Source organism: Corticium candelabrum, chromosome 12, assembly GCF_963422355.1.
Source record: "Corticium candelabrum chromosome 12, ooCorCand1.1, whole genome shotgun sequence".
NCBI lineage: Eukaryota > Metazoa > Porifera > Homoscleromorpha > Homosclerophorida > Plakinidae > Corticium > Corticium candelabrum.
In genome coordinates, this window is record NC_085096.1 from 4886484 (window position 1) to 4900189 (window position 13706).

The 13706-nt window shown below is 43.6% G+C and overlaps 1 protein-coding gene across 1 annotated transcript; it reads right to left on the minus strand.

Moving 5' to 3' along the window:
* Positions 1 to 11568: 11568 nt before the first annotated feature.
* Positions 11569 to 12642, minus strand: LOC134187616 (zinc finger MYM-type protein 1-like). Its single transcript, XM_062655767.1, has one exon. The coding sequence runs from the start codon at positions 12640 to 12642 to the stop codon at positions 11569 to 11571; it is 1074 nt and encodes a 357-aa protein (XP_062511751.1).
* Between the last annotated feature and the right edge of the window lie 1064 nt (positions 12643 to 13706).

Consider the following 13706-nt stretch of genomic DNA (forward strand, 5'->3'; position numbering starts at 1 on the left):
ATGAGTCAAATCGTACCTTTTAAGCAACGCCTACTTCAGTTGCTTGTAATCGTCGGCGGCGCTATCAGCCAATCTCGAATGAACATCAAACGCTGGCCTTCAACAGTACGCTCAAGTAGAACGCCCAGTCTGTTTTCCCTTATCCACTATTGGTAGAATACCTGTCAAACCATTGTAAATAGTTACCTAAATCGTCTGTGCCATTTGCGAATACAGGAAGCTTCGATACCTTGGGATTCGGTCCTCGTGCTTCGCCCTCGCTTATTCTAACTGCATGCGCGCTCGCCCCTAATTCGAGTCGACACACACTTACGGCTACTCGCGGTTACGATCCTCTAGAATGACCTCGCAGTCTCTTCTGTTTCTTCTTGATCTACTGGTCGCTCTACTGCTGGGACTCACTCCCGGGCAGTTCCGAAATGTTGCAGAGTTCCCGAGGACGGATGCAGCACCTTACGAGAGAGAACGCGTAGACTGCCCAACGGTTAACCGCGCCGTATATTGTAAACGCAATCTTAACCAACTTCCCACTCGCTACAGCTATCAGTCAAATCTAACTCAAACAGAATCAATACCGCTTCTTGTACTACCCTAGCTCAGTCAAAAACAATACTGCTCCACTGATCAATCACAATCACCGACGTATACGTCACATGTCTCTACGTTACACTAACACAACAACACTATCACTGTCTCCGTTTGATACTCTCCAGGAGAGGTAGCGCACGCTTATTGATTTGAGGAAACGCCCCTTTCTTCAGAAAAGTCGCTTTTTCTTTGGTCCCATTTGTCACTCAATGTTACCGGTACTCAGTGCCATTGACAACAACGCTTGATGGGAAGCCGTACACCATTGCTTCAAAAGAAGGCATTCAACAAGGAGACCCCTTGGCCCCTTTCTATTCAGTCTTGCTATTCATCCAATGTTGGTCCAAGTAAGACGTGAGTTCCAATCAGTTTTGACACCTTCTTATCTTGACGACATTACTATCCTAGGACCAATCAGTGATGTAACCGACACGTACTGGAAACTGAAAGGACATATGTCTAATATTGGCCTAGAATTAAGAGAAGAGAAGTGTGAAATCTATTCACCACTTGGTATCAGCAGATGTCAGCTACCAATACGCGAAATGAAGGATGGATTCGAGCTATTGGGTACTCCAGTTGGATCCGATACCTTTGTGAAGGATGCCTGTCGTGGCAAGGTTGAAAAATTAAACCCTCTTTTGTCTAAACTGTCTCTACTGCAGGATGCCCAGATAGGAGTTCTCCTGCTAAGGTACTGCGGTGTGCCTAAGATCATGAATCTTCTTCGCACGGTCCCTCCTTGCCTAGTAGATGTCGCTTGTGTACAACACGATGACAACGTTGTTACTACGCTTGAAGAAATTATCGGCATCAAATGTACAGATACACAAAAGCAGCAGGTCCGATTGTCAATAAAGAACGGAGGTTTCAGTCTCACATCAGCAAGAGATACAGTTCCTTCTGCATTTTTAGGAGCTTGGGCAAACAGTTTGAACCATCTACCTGTACATGACGATTATGTGAGGCCCATGTGTTCCTACGTGATTGATGATTTGCAGTCTTCAAACTATTCGATTTCTACTCATTTGAATTCATCCCTGCATGATCTACACAACGACAGTCAGTCACTAAAGGAAATAATCCCTTCTATCTCAAGTCTTCCAGATCATTCGAAAAAATTGCAACGTCGACTGCAGTTAGTCAAAAATAAAAGCTCATTTCAACACTATATTGAAGTGTGTTCTACAGATAAAGAAAAAGTAAGGTTGATCTTTTCAACGGGTCCCAATGCAGGTATTTGGTTGGAGGCGATTCCAAACACGCAGCACTTCACTCTGAGCAGTGCACAGTTTCGCACTGCAGCACTTATGCGGCTTGGTGCACCCCTGCCAGCCTTGAGCAACATCCAAAAATGCACGCCCAATTGCGGTAATTCAGTTGATGTCTATGGTTATCATCTCTTGACTTGTGAATGGGGAGGAGGCCCTATACACCCCCATAACCATTTATCGGACAGTTTATACGACATGTTCAGGTCTTTAGGCTTTCGGTGTAAGAAGGAGCTACAAAATCAATTTCTAGGAAAGAAGCGTCCAGATGTCGCTGTATATGACTATAATCAAGGCAAAAAGTTACTGTTGGAAATGACAGTTACTCATACCTGGGCAATGCATAACATCGGATAGAGCAAAACAATTTCAGGGTATGCTGCATCTTCAAAAGAGCGCTCAAAGAATACCAAGTATCTGTCTGCAGCAATAGACCTAGGGCACTTGTTCCGACCTTTTGCATTGGAAGTGTTTGGCTGTTGGGGTGCTGAGAGTGTTAAAACTTTGAAGGAGGCTGCCAGTCTCGCGCCAGCAGCACTGGACATGTCTTACGGTGACTTTTCAAACTATTGGCGTCGTCGATTGGCAGTCTGCCTTCAGAAAGGAAATGCAGATGATACACAAGAGTCCCGGATGTATGGCGTTCAAATCTCGATAACTGTTCCTATTCTGTTGGCATTCGTTCTAGTTCACTTTGTATTTGTACCAGTTTTGTCAGTCTGTATGGATGATTCCAGTTCTATTTCCTGTCCTATCTTAGACTGCCCGGTCAAAAGATACCGCAACGGAAAACGACAACGTGTGTTCGATCACATCCGTAGAAATCATGACCTCAGTGTAATACCTAGAGACTTTCTCATCCGTCATTCGCTTGAACCATGTACGTACTGTCAGAAGCCGTATGTCACTCGTAGTCACTTCAACGGTTTCAACGCTCTACGAAGGCAGATGAAAAAATTGTCCAGCAGGCCTAGGCCAGACGTCTGCCTCGACTACAACAGATTCTAACTTATCATCGTTAGATACCGCAAGTGAAGCCGCTGAATGTGATAGTCAGTCTTCTTCGATATTTGAATCGCGAATCCGTGTCGCTGAATTGCCGTCATTTGATGACCAGCGTGTGTCGTCAACGTCACGTGACGGAGTCGAGACTGCGAGGACCGCTTCTGATGAGCTCAACGGCATCCATTTCCCATTTCAAACTTTAAACACTGAGATCACCATTGGTCAAGAGCCATCAATTGAAAAATTGCCTGATGTGAGTTCAAATTACAAACCTTGGTCATATCTAGCAAGCCTAGACATGGAAGTGCTAAGTCGTCATATTGTGTATTCAGTCAAACAAATACCAACATTTCTCTGTAAAACATTTATAGATTGCTGTTCTGTGCCATTGAAAGATTGTCATAGAATAGCAAAGACGAATCTGCTTGGAAATTGTTATTACTTATCCCTAGAGTTCTGCTTCAACCTCTAAAACGAGGAGGCAAGTCAGGAACTAAAGATTGGGAAAGACGTTTGAAACTGTTTAAGCAAGAGAGGTGGGACCTACTTTTTGAGTTTTTAACTCCTCAACCAAGTTCATCGGTCAATGATACAGTCAATGACATAAACGAACGTCTACCTAAGTCTCTAATTCAAGCTGTGAAGTCAAAGATCAAAGAAGGAGAAATTTCAAGGGCATCCAATTTGCTAACAAGTGCGGGGATTGCCCAAGCACCACCGACACCTTTCAGAAACTTCAGTCAAAACATCCAAAGAGAACACAGGAAATTGGAGACGATTTGATAAATTTCAATCCAATTGTCCTCCTTATCAGGTAACATAAGAATCACTTGACAATTGTCTTAGAAAATGTCCTAATGGCACTAACCAAAGGAAGAGACGGTTGGAGGTTCCAGCATCTGAAGTTGATTATGGAATGTGAATCCACTTTTAAGCTATTACATGAAGTTTGCAACAGTTATCTAGCGGGAGATATTCCAAATTCTGTAGCTGAAATTCTCTCTGGTGCAAAATTGATTACTCTTGAGAAAACCAACTTTGATGTTTGCCCAATAGCAATTGAAAACTGTATTCGCAGACTGGTATCCAAGGCTGCCTGTCTCCAAATAAAGAAAAGCATGGCCGAATATCTCTCTCCTCACCAGTATGGAGTAGCAACGCCAGGAGGAGCTGAAATGATGACTCATCTAATACAAATTTGCCTACAGCAACACCCTGATTGGGTAATTTTAAAACTGGATGCAAAGAATGCCTTCAACACGGTGAGCAGACAAGTTATTTTAACGCCAGTAGCAGAAAAGTTTCCTCAGCTATTCCCGTTGGTATCAAAATGCTACTTGCAACCTTCATTACTTACAGTTAAAGTAGGGAATTACACAAGTTACGTGCATTCTGAAGAGGGCGTGCAGCAAGGGGATCCATTGGGTTCATTTCTCTTTTCCTTGGCACTACAACCTATTCTTTTGAAGGCAAACCGTGACAATAGTAGTGCACTGACTCCCTCTTACTTGGACGACACTATCATTCTCGGTCCTCAAAGTCAAGTTACCGCCACATATGCAAGCTTGAAAGCAGACCTCTCAGAAATAGGTTTGCAATTGAGAGAAGACAAATGCGAGGCATTCTCTTTCAAAACACCACGAGAATGGACTCTTCCAGTATCTTTGAGATCAGACGGATGCGAAGTCTTAGGAACACCGATTGGACATGATGACTTTGTGAAGATGATTTGTTCGCACAACGTTGCAAAAGAAGAACTTTTGTTATCCAGACTACTCCTTTTACAAGATGCTCAATCGTCTACACTTCTCTTATGTTACTGCGGAGTCCCGAGTATTCTACATCTTCTTCGTACAGTAGCTCCTCGTTTGATCAAAGCAGCAGCCATTCAACATGACAAGCAAATCCTCTCTTGCTTCGAAGACATAATAGGTTACAAGCTGTAAGACAGAAACTATCAGCAGCTTGCCTTGAGTCTCAAACAGGGTGTCTTCGGTCTTACAACGGCAATTTCTACCACTAATTCCGCTTTCCTTGGAGCTTGGGCCAGCACTCTAAATAATTTAGACAACAGAGACAACAGATTTGAGAGCATTTGCAGTGATATTTGCGGTGCCTTGGAGACTTCGCCTCCCATTTCCATGGACTTGAGTTTGGCCCTTCAAAATCTACATAAAATTTGTCCAACAACTAAAACACTACTTCCTTCATTAGACAAGCTACCAGAAATACCACAGAAGTTACAATCAAAACTTTATTCAGTCATCAAAAACAAACAGTTTGAAACTTTTCTTCAGAACAGCAGCTGTAAACAAGAAAAAGCGAGAGTCATAAGCTGTGGTGGACCTGTTGCTGGAGTATGGTTAGATGCGATCCCTAGTTCGCAGCATTACACGATGTCTTCTGCCCAATTTCGGACAGCAGTTCTCATGCGACTAGGAGTCCCTCTTTCACAACTTAGCAATATTCCAAGATGTACGTCAAGCTGTAATCATGAAGTCGATGGAGAAGGATATCATTTCCTAACATGTAAACTCGGAGGTGGCCCAATTTTCAGACATGATCACATTCTAGACGAGTTTTACCAAATGTTGTGTGCAGTAGACCTTCGATGCAGAAAAGAACTTACATCACAGTTTGCTGACAAAAAGAGACCAGACATTGCTATATATAACTGCAGACATGACAAAAGCTTCTCCTGGACATTACTATTACTCATCCCTGTGCTGTGCGAAACCTTCCAGGAAGCAGCAACAAAGCGGCTTTTGCCGCTTCCGAACAAGAAAACAGAAAACGAGCTAAATATTCGAAACAAGCTGAAGATCTAGGACACCTTTTCAGACCTATTGCAATAGAAGTGTTTGGTCGTTGGGGTCAGGATGCAGAAATCCACTCTTTCTGAGGCATCTCGCATGGCGCATATGTGTTCACAAATAAACTCTGCCCAATTCAAGAATCTTTGGCATCGCCGCATTTCAACAAGTCTCCAAAAAGAAAATGTACGCATTATTTAGAACAAAGTAACTACAATAATTAACAAGAAGCAAAAGGAATCGAATGCTATTTCTAGATTAGGTTTTAGTTCTAGATGTTTTGGTCTAGATTTCAGTTAGATTGTTAAGAGTAGCAAAGTTTTTGAACTGTGTTCAAGAACAATACTATTGTAATGGACAGTTTACTATAGACATTGTAAGGTAGCACTTTTAAATTCACGCATTGTACTATGATTAGAAAATATTGAAATACAGAGAGAGAGAGAGAGAGAGAGGACTTTAGTTAAGTCGTTGTGTCTCTCTCTTCGAGATGAAATGTATGTCTACAAACGCCAAATTTAATTAGGTTGCACCATATATGGTAGGTGTACGCATGAGTTATAAGCTAAGCAAGGCAAATCACCGAACTTCTGAAGCAGATTTCTTGCCGCCAAATTTAATGCAGCTCCACACTCTATATGGTAAGATGGCGCATGCGTCGTAAGCTAAACAGAGCAATTCACTGACGGCTGAAATAGAATATTTGGCGCCAAATTTGATGCAGCTTTACACTTTATATTGTAAATTGGCGCATGCGCCGAGCCCTTACCAGCACAAATCGCTAGCTGAGCAAATCGCTGGGACACCCGCACGCGAAAGAGGTTCTGTTCAATTCGGCAGATAATTGGGACCGGAAAAGGAATGACTAATGCCTGACGTTGTCTCTTTAGCAGGCGTACCAGAAGCCTGCTCCGTGTGATGGCTAGCTCTTATGTCACTCGTCACGCAACGTGAAGTTGAGACGTCATACATTCGCGGGGCACATAATTTGTTCCCTAGAGTGTACGTAGCAGATCATGTAAGTTCACTAGAAGGGAACAGAGACTAAGGAGATCGAAATGTAACAGTCATTGTCTCATACAACGGTAAGAGCTTGAGATTCAGATGGCAAACTAACGCTAAATGCAAATGCCGTACACTCGATCATATTGTCAAAGAGACGTACGTTGTACATGTATTGGTGGTAGAATTGACCCTACTCTATCGGTTCGTAGACCCTAGACACAGAAAATTTTTTGGGCCTGCTCAGTTGTGACTCACAGGCTAAAAACAGTGGCGGCGGATTCTCCTACAGATTGGACTTGCAGGCAACAAATTTCCAGAATCACGTGACCATCCGCTTAATTTCCAAATGTAGCCCAAGATCACATGATATATTGTAGACTATCTAACAGTGAATGCAGTTTTGTTGCTACTAAAACAGCAGTATGTTGTCATAGTGTTTCTACACAGGAAAGCTCCCTATTTCCAATTTACTATTAAAATAGGCTGCCACGCAACTATATTTTTCCTGCAGCCCAGGGTCCTTCTCAGATTTTTGTTCAGGTTGCATGCACAACTTCTTTGCTGCCGAAAGAAAACCTCTAATTGACAGCTGTCCCGACCTCTTCATGAGACTTCAACTTACCAACTTCAAGCCTCGCCTCAGACGCAGGGTGCTTTGTAGCTTCGGATGCGCTGCCATTACCACTACGTTTGTTCCGGTAACGCCTTTCTGGGCGGGAGTAAATATGTAATCAAATTCTTTAGCGCGTGTCATACTAATGATATTAGCTAGAAACTGAGCTTCCGATTGAATTTGACGTTGTTCTAGCCTCCGTGATTGTCGATATTGCAATTTTGGGCCGCTGTCAAACGTTGATATGAGATTGCAGGTACGTTAGAGAGCGTAGCTGTAAAATGGCTGATCAGAAATGCCACTTGCAGTGCATCATAGGTCTTGAGTCTGTGCCCAGGTTCTCGGTTGAAGCTGCAATGCGTCATATGCCTCTATTGCAGTGCATTGGATAGACGCTTACGTACTGCACGCTAAAAGACGGTATTCGTGGGAGGAACTTCTAGAGCATGCGCAATCTCGAGTGTAACATTCACCTTACGTCGATCTCGCTGTACACAAAGGCCACATTCCCGGGTCTGCTTCTGAACTGTAGAACTTTTTGCCGTTGAGTAGGATTTTAAAGCAAGTTCACTTCTTATCATTTCGGGCATCTTGTGAGAGACTTTGCCTGCGAAGAGACGCGTAGGAAGCCATTTTTAGTATGGCTTCTCAAGGCTAAGAGACTGCTGTTCAAACTGAATTCGCCTGATTCACACTCTGAACAGATGAACGTGGAGTGGAAAGACAGACTATTCATTGCCTAGCAATGGAGTTTTTGTCAGATAAAGATTTTGAGGTAGGAGAACTCATTCGGGGTAACCGAACGTGACGCAATGTCACTGTGTGTGTGGCTGAAACTAGAACAACTTTTCCCATCTAGCAAACTATTTGAACTGTGGAACCGTGAAACTATGTATCTTGTCGAACTAGAGTCAGCAAAAGTTTGTCATATATTATCTAGCCATTCCAACTCGTCATGAAAGGCGGTGTGCTCATGAGCTTACACATCACTTGGTGTGCCTTGGCCTGAATCTTGTTTGCTATACAGAGAAATTGTCCTGGCTGCTCTCAGTCGAACTCCACACAGTATCAAGTACATCTCTCCACACGAAATCTGTATAAGACTTGATTTTATCATGAGAATGCCGTTTCTTGCAAACCAGACTCTGCAGATGCAAGGTCTTGCTCGAGAAATCTTGTCTTGTTTTGAATTTCCACTATTTCATTTGCTTTTTGTTCAATTGTCGGACGTAAACCATCAGCTTCAGCGCCTCAGCGACATTTTTAACAAAGTATCATCTTCAATCTTGAGATTACTACTATACACATGTCTTGATCAACTGCAGATGAGGTAGAACAGCTTCTGCTTTCTCATTTAGACATTACAGCTATGGAATAGTGCGTATGTGTAGTGTTACTTTTGACATAAACTGTTGCTGGGACTTGTGAACTGGCAATGCTAATTTTAAACAGACTACAGAGTACGTGTACTGTACTCTGATTGGCGTCAGTGTACTTATCGAGTAAAAATTATCACAGTAAGAACTTTGTTGGCCAATCACATACAGACAGAAGCAAGTTAGACTGCTCGGAAAGAACACGAAACGCCTGCATGTATGGTTACCCGAAATGGGTTTCCAAGTAGCATAATTTCACTCGCCAAAACTAATCCATCTCTATGCAATGAGTAGTCTGTTCTTCCACTCCACGTATATCTGTTCGGAGTGTGTATTAGTCGACTTCAGCTTGAACAGCAGTCTCTTACTCTTGAAAAGCCGTAGTTAAGAAATGGCTCCCTACACGTCTCTACGCAGGCAAAGTTTCTCACAAGATGCACGAAATAGTAAGTAGTGAACTTACTTACAAAGCTTAGTCAATGGCAAGATGATCTACGTTTCAGAAGCAGATCTGGAAACGTGGACCCTGTGTACAGCAAGATCGGCGAAATGTGCGTGTTACCCTCGAGATTGCGCATGCTCTTGAAGCTCCGCCCCAAAATATTAGCGAAGATTTCACGCAACCGTCCTTTCCTGTAGTCTACTACGCCGACAACGTACACTTGTAACTGACACTAATCATGTCTCTAGACACATAATTAACGCTCACCGCAATAGGCGCCACCAGACAGGACGTACGGCGATGCAGCGCCTCCGGGGCTGCAATCCACACTGCGTCTGGGGCGAGGCTAGCAAGCTTCGGCGTCTGAATAACACGCTCTCGAAATGGCCGTGTTTGCGTGATGGGCGTTGCATGCCGGCAGACGGAGTTATGAAGTGTGCGCGTTAGCCTTGAAGTTCAAGACGGTCCCCCAAAAGAAATGGGAGACGGTCTGGATCAACTTTTGATCAAACCGAGTTCGGAAGTAATTCGAGTCAGCCAATCAGCAAGCTGCCGCCACTAAAAGTTGCGTCCAATGAACGTCGAGAGTTCTGTAATGCATGCACGGCTTTTGGCAAAGGCGTTCCATTGGCGGATCTAGGGGAGGGCTTGTGGGGGTTGCAACCCCTCCCTTTCGTTGGCTTCGAAGTTAAAGCACAAGGTCTTGTAGCCGCATTGCGCTCATTTCCATTATTTAATTAGAAATAACTAAGCAGAGTCTTGACGAAGTGAGACATTTGGCAGCGGAACTCCAAACTCGTGACCAGGATATCTTTGTTGCGTAGGGAATGGTTCACTCAGTACGTAACTGAAAGAATGAAGGCAACAAAGCAGGATATATGCAAACTCTTTGACATCTCGTATCAAGACATTTTGCGACTCGCAGACGAGATTGAATTCGTTGAATCTGTTCCAAGAAAAACAAACTTACAGCGAAACCGGTGCAATACACTTACTACTAGTCGGAGTTCGATTGAGCACTTCAAACGATCAGTTGTGATATTCCTCCTGGACTTCCTGCCACTTGATATGCGTGATCGATCTAATGGTGAGCAAGATAATGTCCGAGAATTGTTGTGTCTGGTGCTTACCCTTCTGGTTCGTTCCGACGTTGACCCAATGGAAAGCCGATCTTTCATCAGAGGCGTCGGAAGCAAATTTAAAGTGGTCCGGCCTAACGCGCGCTAGGTGGGCGTGATCATATAACGGTTAACGCACGCTAAACATTTCTCTAAAAGCTTGAATACCATACAGAGAACGCAAGATTAACACTTAGTAACTACTAGAACAACACGTGTCAAACCTTACAAGGCTATTTCTGTACGTAAATCTACATTGAGCCAAAAATGTTTCTTCTGTGTTCTGATTCCCTACAGAAATCATCTATGCATAGTTCTAGATCAAGACTATCACATGCTTCTTTGTGCACATGCAACATTAAAAGGTGATTTAACCTTGCCTGTGTCATAGTGCACCGAAGGTATGTTTTAACAATGCGGAGAGCTGAGAACGTTCTTTCACTAGTTGCATTTGTTGCAGGAGCAACAAGGATCAAGCGTATAAGTTTGACCACCTCAGACAACAGCAGTTGGCCGGGTTTCCCTAGTGACTTAACATAGTCCACAACATCCATCAGGGCTGGTGTGACTGCCGTTTCTCTAAAGTGGGAATACAGTATCAATAGCTGCGTCTGGAGGATATTGCTGTCAAAGTCTGTGCAGTACAACTCCTGTATGCTAGACAGGTCATCCGTATAGCTCTCTCCAGCAGCACCCTTCAGAAGTGTGCATTCAAGCTTGCTGTATATCTTATAGTGTGGCTGGTCAAATCTGCTTTTGATAGACTGAATTGCCATATCGAAAGCGGAAAAATACATAACCCGGTAATGATCTTCTATACATGTTGCGAAGTGTCCCGAACTTCCTTCATCATATCGGCAAGGACGCTTCCTTTTCCGAGGAAGGAAAGGCTCTGCAACATCTTCTTTGCTTTGTTTCTCTATCAACATTTCCCAGAAATTTGAGAATTCAGCTTCTGTACGCATTAGTGCAAGAGATTTGATGGTAAGTTCTGCTAACACTTGACCTTGTGCAGCAGACATCTTCTTGTGCTGAAGAGCTTTGCTCAGATTGTCAACCAACTTCAAGACTTTTTCTCCTAATGCTACTCCAAAGAGAAAGTCAAATGAAGAAAACTGAGCAGCAACACCAGTACACCGAGCAGACATCTCTGGGTCTCGTTTTGCCATATCTGCAAAACTGTCTAAGCTGGATTGGATGACCGAAAAGTTTTGCATGACACTCTGTTAAGAAGCTGCTCGAACGGTCCATCTCGTAGGGCATAGTGTCCTAAATCCAGGGTCTTGAGGAGCCATCTCAGCTTGAAGTCGCTTGTACTCAGACTTTCTTTTTGCTGACTACTTGAGAAGTTTTGACAGTTCAAATGTTGTGTCAAGGGCATATTCAATAGGGATTATGTCTTTGATGGTGTCTTGGCAGGCTAAATTGAGGCTATGACCATAGCAGTGAGTGAACAATGCTCGTGGTTCATCTTGAGTGAGTTGAGCAGCAACTCCTGATAGACATCCTTTCATCACAGCTGCACCATCATAGCACTGACCACGACAGTTGGTCAGACTAAGGTTCATACGAACAAGAACATCTCTGATAATTGCTACAATGGACTTAGCATCAGTTGAAGCAGTGATGTGCAGCCCAATAAAATCCTCATGAGGCTCTAGGTCTTCATCCACCCATCGTAGAACTATTACAACCTGCTTCTGGGTACTTGCGTCAGTGGTTTCGTCTACCATAATGGTGTATGGTGTGCCTTCAAGTTTGGCTGAGACATCTCGAAGAATTGGAAGTGACATCACCTTCAGCAGCTCATTCTGTATGTCTACACTTGTGTACTTATTTGTCTTTTTTTGCAACCAATCGGAGAGATCTGTAGAAAGCTCACAAAAAAGACGAAGGAGCTGTGACAAATTGCTATCAATCTCTTTGGTGAGGGCGGAACCGCGGAGGGCAATACCTTGACGTGCCAGGAACCTCAGCGCCCTGAGAATGCGAAGGAGGCTGGCCCGGTTTCTCTTTCTGTCTTCAACCAATCGAGTTCTTAGTAGTTCACCAACGTGCTTTGTTGTGGCAGATAGCGTGATCAGTGACTCAACCGCTTCTCTGTGGGAGTATGATTTCGCGTGTGAACGAAATAAGCGGGTGGCATCATTCCAGTTTTGAACTCCACGATAGATGAATGCCTGCTCAGCAGTCTTGCATTTCAGCTTGCCAGACTTCGCAGCCTTCACACAGACGTGACAGAACACTTTCTCAACGGAGTCGTGCCAATGAAGCCAAGGCCAGTTGTCGAACCAAGCAGCTTGAAATGATCTTGATTTTGGGACTTTTTTCCCAAACGAAACTTTTGGAAATGAAGCACGGCGAGGCTGACAGGGCTGATCACCGACATCTGGAATCCCGTCAATCTGCATATATAGCACACGGAAATGGTTAGCGTGCGCTCTATCTACCGCTGCCGTGTTCTCGCGTTGCCAGCCTCATCTTTGTGACTGAGCGTAAATTTATAAATTACCGCCTGAAAATCTAGCTGTACAGAATGCTAACGTAACTAGAAATATATTACTTATTTAATCAGTTAACCCTAAACCGGAAGTATACGCTAATGGCCGACTGGCAAAAGTCCATTTTTCGAAAAGTGGTACGGCCATGGCCGTGCGGCCGAACCCCTTCCGACGCCCCTGTTCATTCGCGAAGTCTCTAGAAGGTTAAGTGAGAAGGTGGAAGTCAGTATGGCAAAGCAAATACCAGGAAATAAAAGAAGCAAGGAAAGGAGAGCAAGATTGCAAGAAGGCCATACCTAACAATTAATTAACCTTCTCCTGTACTTGGGAGCCTGTGACTCTCGGTTGTACCCAAGTGTTCATCATCTGCTATTGATAGCATGTGTTCTGCTTATCACAACTGCAAAAGCAGAGAGGTCATTTTTTCTATTGAGGAGACTCAAGACTTTAAGCAAGGTCTACCATGGCAGAGAAGCGTCTTGCACACCTATCAGTTATCGCCATGCATTACAAAGACCGGGTACCAGCAGACGGAGTTTGTACAAAATCATCCATGGAGATTGTTTATAATTGTTGATAGAGTCTTTGTTTGAAAGAGACATAGTTGCACCGTAGTTTACTTAACATTTATTTAGCAGTAGAATATGTATGATACAGTTAGATTCTGTTAGACAGTTCTGATGATTTAGGGAGTTTATAACACGACACATTGGTTAGGATATGTTGCCATAGTTATTGCCATTTACTTTAGCTAAGCTGTAAGAAGCCTGGGTCATTTGCAACTATAACACGTACAAATGCGTTGGCTAAAGTAGGCGTAGTCTATCGAAACTTGTAACCCCATTTTTTCATAAATCCTGGATCCGCGCCTGCGTTCGACACTAATTGTGTGTAAAGACAGCTCGTAATGGATTGTATGAACGTGCGCGTCTTTCGTGATGTAAAACTGCACTGGACCGTGCCTTTGAAACAAC

What these genes read in the sequence shown, in the direction of transcription:
- LOC134187616 (XM_062655767.1), bottom strand. Translation starts at nt 12,642, where the DNA reads ATGCAGATTGACGGGATTCCAGATGTCGGTGATCAGCCCTGTCAGCCT.